This window comes from Pezoporus flaviventris, unplaced genomic scaffold, assembly GCF_033815535.1.
Source record: "Pezoporus flaviventris isolate CSIRO_AGI_PZ_B2104156 unplaced genomic scaffold, CSIRO_AGI_Pfla_v1 ptg000040l, whole genome shotgun sequence".
Lineage (NCBI taxonomy): Eukaryota > Metazoa > Chordata > Aves > Psittaciformes > Psittacidae > Pezoporus > Pezoporus flaviventris.
In genome coordinates, this window is record NW_026892588.1 from 4206511 (window position 1) to 4223638 (window position 17128).

Sequence of the window (17128 nt, forward strand, 5' to 3'; positions counted from 1 at the left end):
TACAAACCACTCAGCTGTAGAGGGAGGTGATGCAGAAAGCATGGCCATCTGGGCCTGCCTGAATAGGAACAGAACACCCTTACTGCAGGAGTTGCTGGCTGTTATTAAAACCAGCATTGCTTTTACAGGAGTGCCAAATCTTACTAATTATTTTTCAGATTTATGCTTCAGAGTGACTCTGGCGGCAATTATATTATTCAAAAAGCAGCCGCAGACTGTTCTTGAATCTTAAAACACAAGTCTCTTTGCATTCTGCAGAGCTAGAGCTGTTAATACTTTGTGAACTCCTCACATTTGGTTTCCAGATACAAATCTTTCCTTTAGCGTAAACCCTGCCAAAACCAAGTAACTTACCCTTACAGTAATATTTTTGTGACCTGTCTTTTCATCAAAGCAGCCTTCTTTGGTAAGCATATGGAACACAAAAGCTGTAACATGCTACATTAATCTCCTCATTACTTTTAACCCTACACCGTGGCATAATCTTTTGGCCCAAAGCCTTGCAGCCAAAAAGCATCTGAACAGCAGACTCCCAGCTCTGACTTTGACTCTGCTAACACTGCATTAGAAGAAGTCACCATCAAGTCGTAATCACAAGAAGGCACAACAAAAACCAAACTTACGTTAGCAGTGTTCCCACTAACTTCAGTTGGTCTGGCACTTCTCACACCGTTTGAAGTGTTGAGATACCCACTGCTGAAGGAGCAATTGGTAATTTTTTCACTACTTTACGAGCCTTACATCCCTCATCTCTGTTAACATAGGCCCAAACAAACTCCCTCCTTATTTTGGAGGAAATAAGGGGCTTTAGACTGTACAGGCCCACAGCTGGTTTTAATACCCTGTCCAGTAAATGACGGGAGCCTGTTCCCAATCAATGAGACACGTTATTTATTAACTGACTTCTTCATAATTGTCCCCAGACTGGGCCCGACCACTTTCGGGCAGACCTGAGCGCCGAGGCACCTCGAGGGTGGCTCTCAGTTCGACAAGCCCCACTCCTACTCCTCATGGCCCGGGAGCGGGAAAGGCGAGGGAACAGCCCCACTGCCTCGACGCGGCTGAGGGGAGAAGGCGGAGTCTCCCCTCATCCCGCTTCAGGCCCTCACGGCTGCAGCCCTCCCGTGGAGCCGCGGCTGGGGGCGCGGGCAGGCTTTCCCCTAGCTGGGGCGGCCGCTGCCCGCCCTTTTTGCCCGCTGACAGCTGCTGTCGTTCGGCGCCCGCCGATACTGGAGAGAGCGCGGGCGCCCGTGCCCGAGGGCCGCCGTACTCTCCCCTTCTTCCCTCGCCGCTGCCGCGCGTGTGCCGTGCCTAGCCGAGCCGGCGGCTGCGGCGGCAGGCGGGGAAGCGCTCCTCACCGCTCCGCCTCCGATCGCCGCCCGCTGCGGGGATGTGTGATTGCCATGGCGAGGCGGCTCTTCCCGGGGGCCTGGCTCAGGAAACCCCACTACGCGCAGGTAGGCCGGCGGCGGGCCGTGGCAGCACCCTTCCCTCCCCGCTCGTAGCCCCCTGCGAAGTTACCTCAGGAACGGGCGCCCCCCGCAGGGCTCGCCGCTTTCCCCGGCCCGCCGCGGGTGCGGCCGGCGTTCGCTCGGCTGCGCAGCGCGGCAGCGGGGCTGAGACGCAAGCCGCGGCTGGCGGGCCCCTCGGCGGCGGGTCTCGGGGCGCGGGAACAGGTGGCGGGCGGCCTCGGCGCCTGTTGCCGCTGGTCGGATCGGGCCTCGCTTTCCGTCTCCGGCCCGCGCTGCTGGACCTGTTACGCGGCCGCCGGCTCCTCGGCCCCCTCGGGGTTTTCAGTTGAGCAGTTACACGTTGCCAGGGCCCGGAGGAGCTCTGGTGCTTCTCTCCACGTGTCCCTCCCTTACACCTGCGGCTGGTGCTGTGGACATTCATCCCATCCGGGGGTGGACTAGAGTTTGCATGAACAGGCGCATTTATTTCACGTGTCCCGAAAGAATCGATGTCCAGCACTTTCCTTTTGCTGTCGAGTAGTTATTTGCTTCATGCATTTGTGCATGCGTTCATAGACACACTTTTATGTTTACATACACCGGTACATGTTTGAACTACTGAAGTTGCCTTAGTAAGGCTGCTTCGGTTGAAAGCACTGTGGCTGCTATGTAGAAGGAAGCTCTATGGTGAAATGTGAGTTACGACGTTGTGGTACATTAGAGGGTTATTCTTTGGGATTCCTTTTCATCTGTTGCATTATATTAACTAAAACGAACATTTGTTGAGTTGGAGAGGATAAATAAAATGCTTACTTATACGTACTGCTTATGTGTTTGTCATCTGTTGATATTTTATGGACTGCTTTCTGATCACTAGATTAAAAGATGTGAACTTTATCCTGATGCATATTAAAGTCTTGAATGTTTTAATACCTCCTCATAGGGAGCTTTTATGATCTTGTTATCTGTTTGGAAGTTCCTGAAATAGGATATAACATTTAAGAAGTGTACAGATATGGGTATAATGTTACCCTCTTTAGTATTAGTTTTATAATATGTATCTGGGTCAGTACCACTTTAATTGATAGACTGGAAAATATTCCTCTGCATCTCTTACCGAGGTAGACACTTGTACAGCATTTGGATTGCCATAGGAGAGAGCCTCTGATACAAATGAAGGTAATTGATAATCTACATGCCACCTTTCAAATCAGGGTTCTCCAGAATGTTTTTGCCCTGCTAAGTCACTGATCATTATATGGTGATATCTGATAACATTCTTCTCCGTTCTTCTTGTCAACATTCATTTTAAGGCCTTTCATGCAAAACGCTATTTCAAAATCTGCTGAGAAACAGGAAAACATCAAAATCATTTATTACAAAAGCCTGAGTGGTAAGATACTTGCTTCTACTGCAGACTGAAAAAATATTTCTGACTGTGCTTTTCTGTACTTTTTTTATAGCTCCATGTAAATATTATACAGGTTTGGTGTAGGAAAGCTAATAGTGGCTTTGTCAGCATCAACACATTTGCCTGTGTTAAGACAGTGAATGTATGTTGATATTTGATACGTCCATAGAATGGCAGCAAGCTATCAATACATTGACTTTTCCTTGTCACTGTGTGTTACTGGTACATGACAAATGTAGCCATGGTTTAGCAATACTAATTGTTGAGGGCTTTATTGAGATTTGTCTCCAAAGAAGCCGATGTTCTCTAAGTAAATGCTAGATGTTAACTCACTTAGATGTAGCTACAAGCAAGATAAAGATACGTGTAGCATTGCTATGCACTATTTCAAGTAGCACACTAGGGAAGATGGTTGTACATGGAAGGTATTGCTGAGTGACTTCCAGATGTTGTTGGCTGGTGTTCCATACGGTTTGAAAATGGTGTGAAGTGAGCTGATAGAACATCAGATTCTGCAAGACAGAGCTTAATACCTGGCCTACCTTTCTTGTGTAAGAGGAACAGGATGCTATGAGGTGGTTTGCAACTGATACTCTGTGGCAAATGTATTTTATTATTATTGATTTTAATTTACATGTTCATAGCCAGAAGGATGTGCTGTCAAGTGTCAGCTCATGCAAAAGGAGCAGGGTGAACTCTTGGATATATCACTTAAATCCAAAACCTAGTGGTTAGGGACCCACACAGACCATGTTTCACCGCAAAATAGTAATTCTGAGATGCAAAGTTTTCCCATTGCTTAGGCTGCAGATATGTAATAATAGAAAAGAAAACAAAACAAAGAAGTCAAGCCTGACAAATTTAAACACTACTAAATACCACCAAAGTATTATTAGATTTTTGTTTTTATTAGGATCTTACAGTTGGGTGGTTAACACTGTTCACATTTTACATTTTACCAGGAGAGGTTAGTGTCCCAGATTCGGGAGACATTGTCCTGAAGTTCCTTCTGATTAGTTAGCAATTGCATCACGAGGCTGAGGGTAAGCCGGCGGGATTGTGCATTACAATAACTGTGTAAAGAACATTCATGTGCCTGAAAGGTTTCTGGCCTCTAGAGATTCTGGACCAAGTTTACAGACTCTTTAGACATGTCCCATGGACTTCAATATTGAACAAGAGACTATCTTTGGTGATCTAAAGAATCAACAAGTTTTAAAGCCCTATATAACAGAATTTTTCTATATAATCTCTTTCCTGTAAGATTCTGATATTTGGTGGTGGTGCTGTTTAACTTTTTAAGGAGAAACGTTCTGTTTTCCATCTTGGCCATTATTTTATTTCAAAAGAGATTTCCAACTCTGTTTACTGTGTTTAGTTACTCAGGATACAAATAAAGTGCATGCATAATCTAAGCATGCACTGTCCGCTCTTAAAGGTGTGAATGTATCCAGTACCTGGCATCCACGGCAGCATGGGCTAATGATCTCAGACATCATGTCAGCCTACCTGAAATGCGTCTTATGATCCGTGAACCAACCTGAACAGAGAACAAAGCAGGATTCCCTACATGGGATCAGCCTACAATTTTTGTTTGTTTGCTCTTTCCCATTGCTCTTATGTAAAACATGGAGAGATCAACTCTCATTTGGAGAGGATTAGTGCAGTATGGTTATGTGGAATACTTTGCAGGATTAAGCTCTCTGTGCTATTCAACAAAGAAACACTTTCATACTCTTTAACCATAAAAACATTTTGAATAAAAAAAAGTACACTTACCAAAACCTGGCAAGTTATGTTGCATTTTGATCTGCTTCTCTCCATATGCTTTGGAGTGCATCCAAGCTTGAGCTTTGCCAGAAGTGGTTTTCCAGTTCTGTTTCAGGGAATGAATGCCTACTTATTATTCAATGCATGTGACTTAGTAGAATATCCAAGTGATAGAAGAAGTTGACTCTGTAGTATCCTTTCAAGCATTACAAGTGCTTTCCCTCATCCCTGTGTTCTCTGGTTCATATTTAAAAGTCTTGGTGGAAGAGTGGAGCAGAAAAGAGTAATCCTGTTTCCTGGTTTTGAACACTTTCTTCCATTTGAAATTATTTCGGAACTCTCAGTCCTTCTGTTGCCCCGAATATGCTGTTATTATAAGCTTCCTAGTAGTTTGTCACAATTCCAAATCAAGTCTATCTGTACATACTGTTTCCTAATCTCTGTCTGTGACTTTTTGCTCAGAGAAGTGTTCAAATGATCTGCAGAGCGTATGTGCAGTAGATCTGCTGTATTCAGGGTGCATGACGGCATGTGTGACCTAACCAGGCTCAGTAAACCTGTGCCCCGGCTGCATTAGTACAGCATGTGCACGTCAGTTCTGATGCTTCCTAGATGAAGTGGAGTAAGTGTGTCTGCACTCACAGATCAGTTCTGGGAATGGAAGCTTGATAGGGAGAACGGATGAGAAGAAATCAAATAATGATCTGGCCTTTTGTGGCATGTAATAAGGTAGTCCTTATTAGAAAAGTAATTGCCTTTGATTCAAAGAGAGTGGAACTTGTGGTCTTCTGTAAGCGGACGCATGCTCTTGTCCATGCTCTGAACTGGCAGGTTGTCAGTCTTCTGCAAGTCAAAAGCTATGTGACTGCACTGGCATCATGCTGAGCCCAAAATAAATCTTAACTTCTCTGGAACCTCCTGCCAAGTATATGATGTAGTCAGATGGCATCTGGGGAGGATTTTCTGTCCCAAACACATTCTCTTTTTGCTGAGGAGAAGGGTGAATTTGAATAAATGCATGTATACAGTATTCTGTCCTGTACTGTGAGTATGGTCAATACTCTGCAGTGGTCTTGAGGCCTGCAGACCTCTGGTGATCTCTGAGATCATGTTAAATGGTATGTATTTAATAAAAAAATAGCATTAAATAGCACTTTGGTTTAAAGTTTAGTATTGTAATTATTCTATGATTCTATGATTATAAAGGTTCATGGAAGGAGTCAGCAAGAAACTTTGAGGAATGAAGAGGGTTGTTGTCCCAGAAGCTTTGGTTCCCAAGCAGTTTTTATGGATGAAACAGCTTTGCCTTAAACTGTCACATTTATTTCTATTCTCGTTCTCAGATTTTACCAGGAGTTGTATGCACTATATTATTTGTATTCTACAATATTAGGGTTATTAAAAATAGTTAAAAAACCCCAAACAACATAAACTTGTCCCTAAAGGAAATCATTGTATCTTATTTTTCAAATAGATGAAAGATAATCATTAGCACTTACTTGCTATAATTCCTGATTCATAGGAGCTTCCTTTTATCTATGTGTGGGGAAATACAGAAGAAAGTTGATTTATTAGAAGTTTCAGTGATCCTATTTTAAGAGCAGACATTTTGTAGAGAAGCATCTTGTGATAGGCTTTAGGAAGACCATTGCCAGAATTGTCTGTAGAAATGAGGATGTGATAACATCATTTTTAGTTCTCCCTGTAGGTGTTCTGAGGTATTTTGTGAGGCCCTGGGTAATTAAATAGTTATGAAAAGTTCACTTCTAAAAACAAAAGTAAAATTGAAAGAAAGCAACTGCTTTATTCGGTCTTCGCTGTTCAAACTGACCCAAGCATCCTGTTCTCCCCAGACTTACTTTCCAGACTGACTGCAGCTGTGGAACAATAATCCTTAATATATTTGCATTTAGTATCTGTAAGTGACATTTGTGTTCTTCTTGTGGTTGCTTGTTTATAATAATCTGCAACCCATGGGGGGTTTTTTTGAAGTTTTATGACTTGTCTCAGACAGATGTTGCTCAAATCACTGAGACCTGCCTGTCGTTATATTTGGTATCCTTTGCTATTCTTGGGTAGAATTTCACGTGATAAAAGAAGTTCTCGTGTTACTTTGAATCTCTGAAAATGTATGTGATGGAGTTAGAGATCCAGATTTGGCTTCTGTAAGCTAGAAAGCCCTGGACAATGTGCTGGTATGTTGAAGTAAACATAACCAGGAACTCTGTACTGATGCAGTTTTTGATGTGGATAGTTTTTATGTGTGGTGTTGGGTATCCAGATGTGGAATGTATTTCAGATTTGGGATAGTTTCTGGCAAATCATACTTCTCTTTGGAGAAATAAAACTATAAACTGCATTTAAGACATAGCACTTAAAGTTGCCAGAAGGCTTGGTGCTTATCAGAAGAAAGGAGGTGACTTGCTATAGCTTCAGCCTTGATTTGATTACTTTCGTTTGAGGCAGTACCCATTTTATAATAACAACAGCAAAATTTCCCCTTATGCTCCTTGTTTCCTAACTTGGATAACAGAACTTGGAAGGAAATATTTGGAATGCAATGTAGAATGCAACATGGGGTTAAATGGGACTTTGGACCATATGAATAGGTCCCCTATAGCCAGCCCCATGATTGTAAATATTGATGTTTATGCATGCATTTCTTTGGCACAGGATCTTAGCATTGTTGAGACGCAAGTTAAGTTCTTTTATACTCTAAGAATAAATGCTCTGGATGTGGTTTGTTTATAGATAGCAGTCTTGACAAGGAAAAAAGTAGGAAATGAATTGAATACACTTTGAGTTAACTTGATCCCCACCCCAAGATTTGCATAGTCTATCCTGCCTTTGTGTTGCAGCCTGCCCTTTTGTGGCTAGAAGGAGAAACTTAAATGTTTTTAAAGAATTAATGCTGCTTACGTTGGAAACTTTTTTAAGCTTATTTTTAACTTTCTGAAGGAAATAGCTCCTAGACTTATGTGAAGAACGGGACCCACAGAGAAAGTGTTTCCTTCAAGAATGTGCAGGGGTATGTCAAGATACAAGGTAACTTCTGGTAGGTTTCAGTAAAAGTTACTTTGAGGAAATGCAGTTAAACTTCGTAAATGAAAGACACTTGAAGATTGAAGTACATGAGATGACAGAGAAAGCACCCAGGTTTGCTACTGAATCCTTAAATACATTTGCTGGGATAGTCCAAGATGCTTCTCTGACCCCATATTCCGTTAGTTTACTATACATACAGCATAAGTTTTAGAGTGAGCATGCTCCCATACCTTAGCTGTTGCAGCTCACTATTTGTTTGGCTACTGGGAACTTCCAGTGAAAATCTTGTTTCATGAAGAAGATGATTCTCAGAGTATGAGACCTGTCTGTGTTTGCTTCTACAGACTTCTGCTATGTGGTGGTAACCTTCAATAGATGATTTGGGCAAGTGTGTGGAAGTGGGAATAACGGGCAGCACTTTGCTCATTTGACTAGAAGTCAATCCTGACAAAAAGATGAATAAAAAACCCTAATGAACATGCCTTTGTTGCATAGTTATCAATAATTGAGTCTGATCTGATTATATCAAAATACCATGCTTTAATTACAAACAGCTTTTGTACATTCAGATGCTGCTGTATCTTGTTGTGCTTGCAGAGGCAAAGAAGGTCATTCTTTCAGTTTGATGCTATATCAACTCTTTGTTGCAGAAACATTAGGCCAAAGTTAAAAGACATGATTGACTCAAGTTGTTTGATAATTTCAGGAACTGTACTACAGAGCACACACTAGTGTTATTACTATGTTGAAAACAGCAAAAAAGTACAGACTAGGTTATGAAACCATGAGGTTTTAGGTGGTATAAGAACAAATAAAAAGAAGTTATTACAGAAGTCATTGAACCTGCATAACTATAATATAGTAGTTCTTATTTTTAAGTACTAAAACTATTATGTATGCTCTGTCCTTCAACAGAAAGTATGAAGGAAGCAAGGAAAAAATATGCTGTCTCCTCTAGATGAGGGAAAAAAAAGTCTGTATGCTCACAACTGATCCAGATCAGTCAATCTCTTAATCCTGTACTTTAAATGTTTTTGATCTACTGGTTTGGTTCACATTCCAGTTCAAAACTGTGTTTCAAGAGACCTCTGCTGGAGGGCTGACTCAGAGCTGGTAACGTAGTCTTGCTGGGGTGGATCTGCTGAGGAATAATAGATGTCTCTGGTTTTGGTTTGGTTTGTGTAGTGCGGGTGTAAGAACTAACCTATGCAAAGAATCCGTCTGCCCTGCTTACAGCTTTCCTTTAGTTCTGGAAGTGGGAACAGGGAGAGAGACGCTCTCCCCCTAGTGCTTTGCCATGCTGCCTATGCTGGCTTCCCAGAGTTGTGAAAAAAGGATGCCCGTGGATGATAAGTGCATTTTGTACACGAGCAGTAGCTCAGGACAAGGATTCTGAAGTAGGAGAGTTGTGCTGGAGAACTGAAGTGGATCAGGCACTGAGTAGTGCTGGAAACTTACTTGAGAATGGAAGACAGGCAGTGGAGGAAGATGGTAGGTGTTGCAGAATCAGGTGGGAATAGACTGGAAATAACTGGAAGAAAAAGATTAGCAGATGTGTGTTTCAAGAGGAGGATGTTCAGACTGGCTGAGGGAACAGTTTGTGGTGGGTATGGGGAAGAAAAAAACTACTGAGGATTGTAATTACTAAATACAGAAAATGGTCTGGAAGAAAGAATAGATGAGGGTGAATCCACATGAGCTTGAACTAAGATTTCAGTTCTTTTGTACAGGGGATGGTGTGGGTTGTGTGACTGGGGAGTGCTTGTGAACTCATTGATAAAATACTGGTTCTCACTTACTGCTAGGTCACATGTGGTGAGGCACTGGAATAGGTTGCCCAGGGAGGTTGTGAATGCTCCATCCCTGGCAGTGTTCAAGACCAGGTTGGACGAGGCCTTGGGTGATATGGTTTAGTGTGAGGTGTCTCTGCCCGTGGCAGGGGGGCTGGAACTAGATGATCTTCAGGTCCTTTCCAACCCTAACTATTCTATGATTCTATGATTCTATGTAGGATGACTTCCTGTTTTCATCAGTTCAAGTAGTGTGGTTTGCAGGAAAGTTTGTGATGCTGTATGCTGTAACCATGTAGGTATGGTGGTTCACCTTTTTTTTAAGCTAGGAAATTGCACTAAGTCCTGCAAGTCTGTCATTCCAGTAGTGTTCTTTAAATGGCAAAGGCATTTCTCTTTCATGGGATTTCTCTTTTTTTTTTGATGCTACCCAGCCCCTTGCTATCAGTTTTGTTTCTTGGCTGTTCCATCCACCCTACCCCCAGCTTCCTTATACATTTTCTAAGCTGTTTCTAGATGTGCTGTAAACCACACAGCCATTACTGTTGGTTTCCTTTTTGTACTCCATCCAGTTTGTATCCATATTGTGAATACTGAGCTTTAGAGGAAATTACATGTTACTCTAACTAAGGTCTTTGTGGCTCTGAGGAAAATAGCAGAAATTACTCCTGTCTTATAACATTCTCAACGTAATACCATCAAAGAGGAACTGGTTGAAGTAACTATCTCGTTCAAGATCTTATCACCAGAATATAAGTAGTCAGTTGTATCTATCTCTTTCTTTGACTAGGTAGTTTTAAGATAAGTCAAGTGAGTTTGCTTGAAGGAGGGAAGGAATAGGGATGCACAGCTGAGGCACACAGCAGGACCACAGCTGCATGGATTGGAATCATCTTTTGAGTGTTTTGGAACTGACCTTTCTTGGATTATTTCTTCCAAGAGAAAAGGGTGTAATGCGTGCTGGTTGTCTGTCATGTTTTTATAAGTATTCATAAATTATTGTAGTCTCTCTAGTTAAAAACCCCTGACTTATGTCAGAGACTTCTAGCAGTAACATAGCGATGCCTATGATGAGCTTTCAGTTACCAGTGGCTAAGAAAGCTTTTTATTGTGAAGAAAATGTGATCTGAATCAACAGCTTGAGTTGCAGTATTTATTTGGCACTGGTAATTCCTTGATGGGATTTTTTTTTTTTTTTTAAATCAAAGCAAGTTCTTCTGGAGGAAGAAGGGAGCACATTTGGGATATATATTGTATATTCTCACTCTTTGATGGGATCTATTTGTAGCTATTGCTGAACATCAGGATACTAACAGAAATTCATCTCATACTAACCTACGAACTTGTATCCTGTTGCTAAAGCTAATCATTAATTTCTAATTCTTTTCTAATCCTGATCTATGAAAACCAAATTGTTAGCCCACCAGACGAGGAGGGAAAAAATATATCAAAATGTGCCTCCTCCCTTACAAGGCACTTAGCTGTCCCTGAATCCTTCATTTATAAATACTTTTTTTTCCTCTGTCCCTAGTGAAGAAATTAAATGCTAGGCCACAGAAGTAGCAGGAAAGTCTTGCATACAGTTATGGGGAAGACCACTGAAGACAAGGCTAGTCTAGAGGAATTTTACTTGCATAATTAAATGGTATCCTTTCAAGGAAGGTTGATTTTGATCAAAATGAGGATCTATCACCTTTTCTTCTATCTATTTATATCTTGATTTTTATTCTACTTACATAAGTCAAACTGACCTCTCTTGCCAGTTCTGCTCACTGAAGGAAGCAAATGTTCCATGTAATGCAGTCTGCTTATTTTATCACTGTGAAAGTCAGATTCTTAAAGGTGAAATAGTAAATCATGTTTGTTCTTATCATGCTGACTGCTGCTGAATGAATTACAGAGAATATTTTCTCTTTTGTATCCTCTAGGTACGTCTCTCATATATGCGGATGAAGTATCTCTTTATCTCTTGGTTAGTAGTATTTGTTGGCAGCTGGGTTACATATGTTCAGTACTCCACCTACACAGAACTATGCAGAGGACATGACTGTAGGAAAATAATAGTAAGTATATTTAGCATAGCTTTCTTAAGTGTTTGTCCTGGGTAATTCCACAGTCAATTCAGTCAGTGCAATATGTAAATTAACCAAAATCTGATATTCCAGCATGTTGAAGATTATATCTTCAGTGACAGATAAAACCAGTTATGTTTCTTAACCTTGTTTTCGTGTGGGGATAGTAAAGTTGTTTTCTGAGGTTTTTCTTTGAAGAGTTGGGTGTTGAGAGAGATGCAGTTGTTGCTTCCTTTCCTGAGCAATTTGTTAAATACTTTTCTCCCTGTTTGTTTCAGTGTGATAAATACAAGACTGGAGTTATTGATGGGTCAGCATGTAGTAGTCTTTGTGCTAAAGAAACACTGTATTTTGGAAAATGTTTGTCAACAAAGCCCAATAACCAGGTAAGGCTTTACTCATCCAACCTGGTTTTATCATTTCCCACCGAAATATCATAGTGTGGAACATCAAGTAGACCTTTGTGTCAGCAAGCTGTATCTGTTTAATACAGATTATTTTAAGCTGTATTTGCTGTGACATGCAAGAATGTTTTTTAATATATATATATGTGTGTATATACCTACATGTAGAATATATAGGTATAATGTTATTAATAACACAGTATATATAATATGCACATATATATAATGTACCTGTATATAATATATTGTTCTGATAAGTAGATGGGTATAATTTTATACTACACATACATATATTTTAGAAACACATATATAAAAAATACACTTTCTGACAGAATAACTATACTTTTGTACAGCATACTACTACTCTGCTATCCTGCTTCCCAAATAGAAGCAGCAGCCTCTTAACAATCTTTGCATGTTACTACTATGGTAGTAATGCCAAGAAACTGTTTATCAAGCTGTCTTTGTATTTATCAGTGTAGTGTCTCTTACATACCTTCAGTAGTGTACTGGAATTGCCATTTGAATGTGTTCTGGGCATTGTCTGTAGACAGGCCTCGGTTTTCTGTGTTGCGACTTGACTCCTGAAACAGTGGTTGGAGTACAAGTGGCCTTCAGATGATGGACTTCTACAGATTTTTTTTACCTTTTCCCCTCTTTTCCTGTGTAGATGTATTTAGGAATCTGGGGAAGTCTGCAAGGTGTTATAAAATGCCAGATGGAAGAAGCAGCTCAGCTTGATCTTGGTACTGACCCAGAACCAAGGAAGGAAATAGTCCTATTTGATAAACCAACAAGAGGAACCACTGTTGAGAAATTCAAAGAAATGGTATATAGTCTTTTTAAGGTAAGTACATGTTTGTTTATACTGCTTTGACAGAAAGGCTTATTTTCCTGCAGCTGGAGAGAATACGCGATAATATGAGCCTTGTTCAAGTACATATTAGAAAGATAATCAGCACAAAAATATTTTTTTCCCAGAGGTGTTCATCTCGAAGTTTGAAGTAAGTAATTATCAGGTTTTTTCCTTATTTCTTAACAGATGGAACCTGGCTTACATCTTTCATGTCTACAGATTTCACTTGTATAGAAATACAAGTGTGGTAAAAATGTGTTGTTTTTTTTTTTTTTGCCGCTTTTGGGGTTATTGTAACCAAGTACAAAGACTAAAGCACAGTTTGAAAACTGTTTGTGCTTGGGAAGAGTGAGTATGTTAACAGAGCAGCAGGAATCTCTCTAACCAGAACGACCAGCCGTACTTCTCCCAGTTCTTTCTGTGTTATATTAATGTGAAACATATTTCCAGTGCCTTAGTGCAACCCCAGAATTTTTGTAACTCGGCACTTTTGATGCTTTGGTATCTCTGGTGATGGAAATAATGCTGTTCTAGCTGAAATACACAGGTATCACGTGTACACATGCACACGCATGTAACACTCTGTAAAGCTGATGACAGTTACCACGCATTACAGTAGCTTTGTCTCTTAAGGATGGGTGAACAGCAGGTGTTTTAGAGTAGTTTTTGAGAATTTGGGAAATGTTTATCTTGCCTTTCTGTGTGCATTGGTGGTAGTTGAAAATGCAACAGTTTTGGTACCAGCAATGGCTTCTTTCTCTGTATTGATACAATGGAGGTGGTTATATCAAGTAATGAAATGAAAGGTTTTGGTACACTTATCCTATGGGATTTGTACCCAGTGTGTCCTAGTATTTTATAGTTGGCCATTATCAGCTGACAACTAAACTTGATCTAAAGATTGGAATTCTACATTCTTTTTCTAAGAGAATATTTAACAAGCTACTTGATACAGTTTTTCTAAAGACTGCCCTGACCAAGAACAGTGTTTGAATTCTGATGTTTGCATTTTGAAATGCACAGAACACTAGCACTTTAAGATCATATACTTGATGCCTTTGAAAACAGAACAAAAAGGATGCTCTTCAGGGATGTCATAGCAAGTCCTGTAACATCTATAACCAGTGGAAACTAGAACATAATGTACCCTTACCATACTATCCATAGGAGTAGAAAGACAGGAGGTAAAATGACAAGTGGATTTGTGATAGTTAATAAAACAATATTTAATCTTTTTCATTTGTTGCTTTCAGGCCAAATTAGGTGAACAAGGAAATCTTTCAGAACTGGTTAATCTCATCCTCTCTTTTGCTGATGGAAACAAGGATGGTAGAGTTTCTTTGCCCGAGGCAAAATCTGCATGGGCACTGCTCCAGCTAGATGAGTTTCTGTTAATGGTGATCTTGCAGGATAAAGAACATACTCCCAAGTTGATGGGGTTTTGTGGGAATCTCTATGTGACCGAAAGAGTTGAATATACCTCTCTCTATGGAATCAGCCTTCCGTGGATTATAGAACTTTTCATTCCCTCTGGCTTCAGAAGAAGCATGGACCAGTGGTTTACTCCATCATGGCCAAGAAAAGCAAAAATAGCCATAGGGCTTTTAGAATTTGTGGAAGATATTTTTCATGGACCTTATGGAAACTTTCTTATGTGCGATACAAGTGCCAAAAACTTGGGATATAATGATAAATACGATTTGAAAATGATAGACATGAGAAAAATTGTGCCAGAAATGAACCTGAAGGAAATAATTAAAGATCGCCAGTGTGAATCAGATTTGGACTGTATTTATGGTACAGACTGTAGAACTCTATGCGACCAAAGCAAAATGAGATGTACCACAGAAGTAATTCAGCCAAACTTGGCAAAAGCCTGTCAGCTACTTAAAGACTATCTGCTTCGTGGTGCTCCTTCTGATATCCATGAAGAACTAGAAAAACAACTGTACTTGTGTATTGCCCTGAAAGTCACAGCAAATCAGATGGAGATGGAGCATTCCTTAATACTCAATAACTTGAAAACTTTACTGTGGAAGAAAATTTCCCATACAAATGATTCTTAGCTTCTCCACCAGCAGAAGACAATTGATGCCTGCCACTAGAGTGGCCCACCCTGTTTGGTAAAAACTAACTCAGCATTTTTTAAAGATGGTTCTTTACTCAGATTTAATTAAAGATTCTAACTCTTGCCCTTGAGTCAGTACCTTGTGACAGGGCTTCTCAAAGAAGGAACATGCCACTGAATGATCTGGTGTTCTAGTGCCGTGTTACAGAAACAAAACCCCTGCATGCTTGACTGTTCTGTGCACTTTGTCAGATCTTGAACAGGCTGGAAGTATTCTCTATGCCACCACATCAACTGATGGAACATCTTAGGATCCTGTGAAAACCATTGCTCGCTTGTGAAATACCCGCGAAAGAAACATCATTATCCCAAGTAGTTTGATGAAGAACCACCACTACCGCAAATTACGTGTCTTGAGTCCAAGCTGCTGTTGTGGATAAACTGAACTGTGAGATTGAAGTTTACTAATACCTTGGCATGGCAGAATTTGCACATTAATAATTTTTAAACTGTGGAAAATTAAGAGTGTTCTTCTAAGAACTGACAGGTTATGAGAGTTAAATCAGATTCTGTTTACACCTTGTTACCTCATGCTTGAATCTTGAATGTTTAAGTAGTTAACACTTCTTAAGCCCTTATACAGTGAATGTTGGGAGCCAAGAATTTTAGCGTGTTATTTCTGAAATTCATGTATGTAGGCTAACAGCAATATCAACATCTGTTTCAAAAAAAACCCCTTGTACCTCAGTTGAAACCTTTGACCCAAATTAAGCTGTAGCAAATACTGAAAAGTAAGGAGTTTGTGGAATAAGCTATCATATGAAGACCTAATTTTTTTAAAATATTGACAGCAAAAAATCCTAAAAGTGAAAATAGGAAGGTTGCATAATGTAGGAGTCTGCTGTATGACATGTGAAACAAATAATAGCTGTGGATAGTCTTGACTCTTCACTGTCCCTCCAAATTTAGCTACAGACTTGTACTTAGATCCTCTTGAGCTATTGTGGGAAATATGTAAGCCAGAGCATAGAGCTAACCTGTAGGACAGAAGCAGGATTATTCAGGATCACAAAATACTGCTTAAATGTTCCACCTCATTCTTGGCTGTTACCAAGCTCTAGTATATTACTGTTCTTTTTTTTCTAGCAGCATCTACAAGTCACTGTTAGGTCTCAAGTCATGAGTAAATAACCACTACCTGATCCTGGCACTCCATATGGCATGATCATTGTACCACCTTTAATCTGCATCTGTTGTTTCTCAGATCCACATCTATGTTCACAATTTTGCAGGAATAGGTATCTATAAAACAACCTTAATACTGTCCTCAAAAACACCTGTTAATGTTTCATTTATAAATGCTTTAGGTATGAAGTAGTTCAATCCTTAATGATTTTAATGGCAGCCATCCACATCCTTCTAAATGCTGGCCCCTTCATTCATTTTCAGAGGTAAGCAGGACAAGCTTTATTTAAGTATTTGAAAGGTTGGTGATTGCTTTTAGGTATCCTTTATTAAATGCATTCCTTGAGTGGTTAAACTGAAATACAGGACCAACAAAGTCATTTCTCCATTCCGTATGTAACAGTATGCAGCTTGGGTTGAGAGTGTACTGGTCTGTAAACATCAGCTTTTTAGTTTAAGAATTACTCTGCCGATTATTTTCTTTAACTTGATGTCCCTCCACAAGCTAGAAACCATTTGTAGACAGCAATGCACTCAAGTGTAAAGTGGCCATGTTCTTGGTGGAAAAACATAATTATTACTAGGTTTTGGGCAGAGATTATTGAATCCGAACTGTTGGGTATTTTAAACAACTGGAAAACATGTTTTAATAGTGGTTTCTTGTACAGAACCTTCATTTTTATTGCTGTTGCCTCAAGTTGGAGCTTTCATTGGAAAAAATACATTGTTTACAATATATCACAGGCCTCCTTTTCTCTTTCAGTAGCAGTACTTACCATCTATCAGCATCTTAAGCAAAACATTCCTCCACGTAGCCTACTTATCTCATGTTTTAACTGTACAGACAACTTCAGTGAGTCTAATGGGAAACAAATAACTAAATGCCTATGAAATTAAGATATAGAAGAAAATAAGGATTAGGGGCCAGTCAGCCTCTGTAACTAAGCATGTATATGCAACTTGAAAGTGAATTCTCTTGTCTAAACACTACATCATGGGAAGTATTCAGCTTAAGACAGTACTTGTTTCAGTAGCAATCGGAGCTTAGAGCTGAGTGCAAAGTACTTACTTCAGTT

General features: G+C 40.1%; 1 protein-coding gene across 2 annotated transcripts; it reads left to right on the forward strand.

The window, feature by feature from the left end:
- Nucleotides 1–638: 638 nt before the first annotated feature.
- On the forward strand, nt 639–15508 carry DIPK1A (divergent protein kinase domain 1A). 2 transcript variants are annotated; one of them, XM_061465501.1, is made up of 5 exons: nt 639–1457; nt 11396–11530; nt 11818–11925; nt 12614–12790; nt 14053–15508. In XM_061465501.1, the coding sequence occupies exons 1-5, from the start codon at nt 1011–1013 to the stop codon at nt 14863–14865; spliced, it is 1680 nt and encodes a 559-aa protein (XP_061321485.1). In that variant the 5' UTR covers nt 639–1010; the 3' UTR covers nt 14866–15508. The 2 variants fall into 2 exon arrangements, with proteins under 2 accessions (XP_061321485.1, XP_061321486.1); XM_061465502.1 differs by lacking the exon at nt 14053–15508 and adding an exon at nt 12986–13284.
- The last annotated feature ends 1620 nt before the right edge of the window (nt 15509–17128 follow it).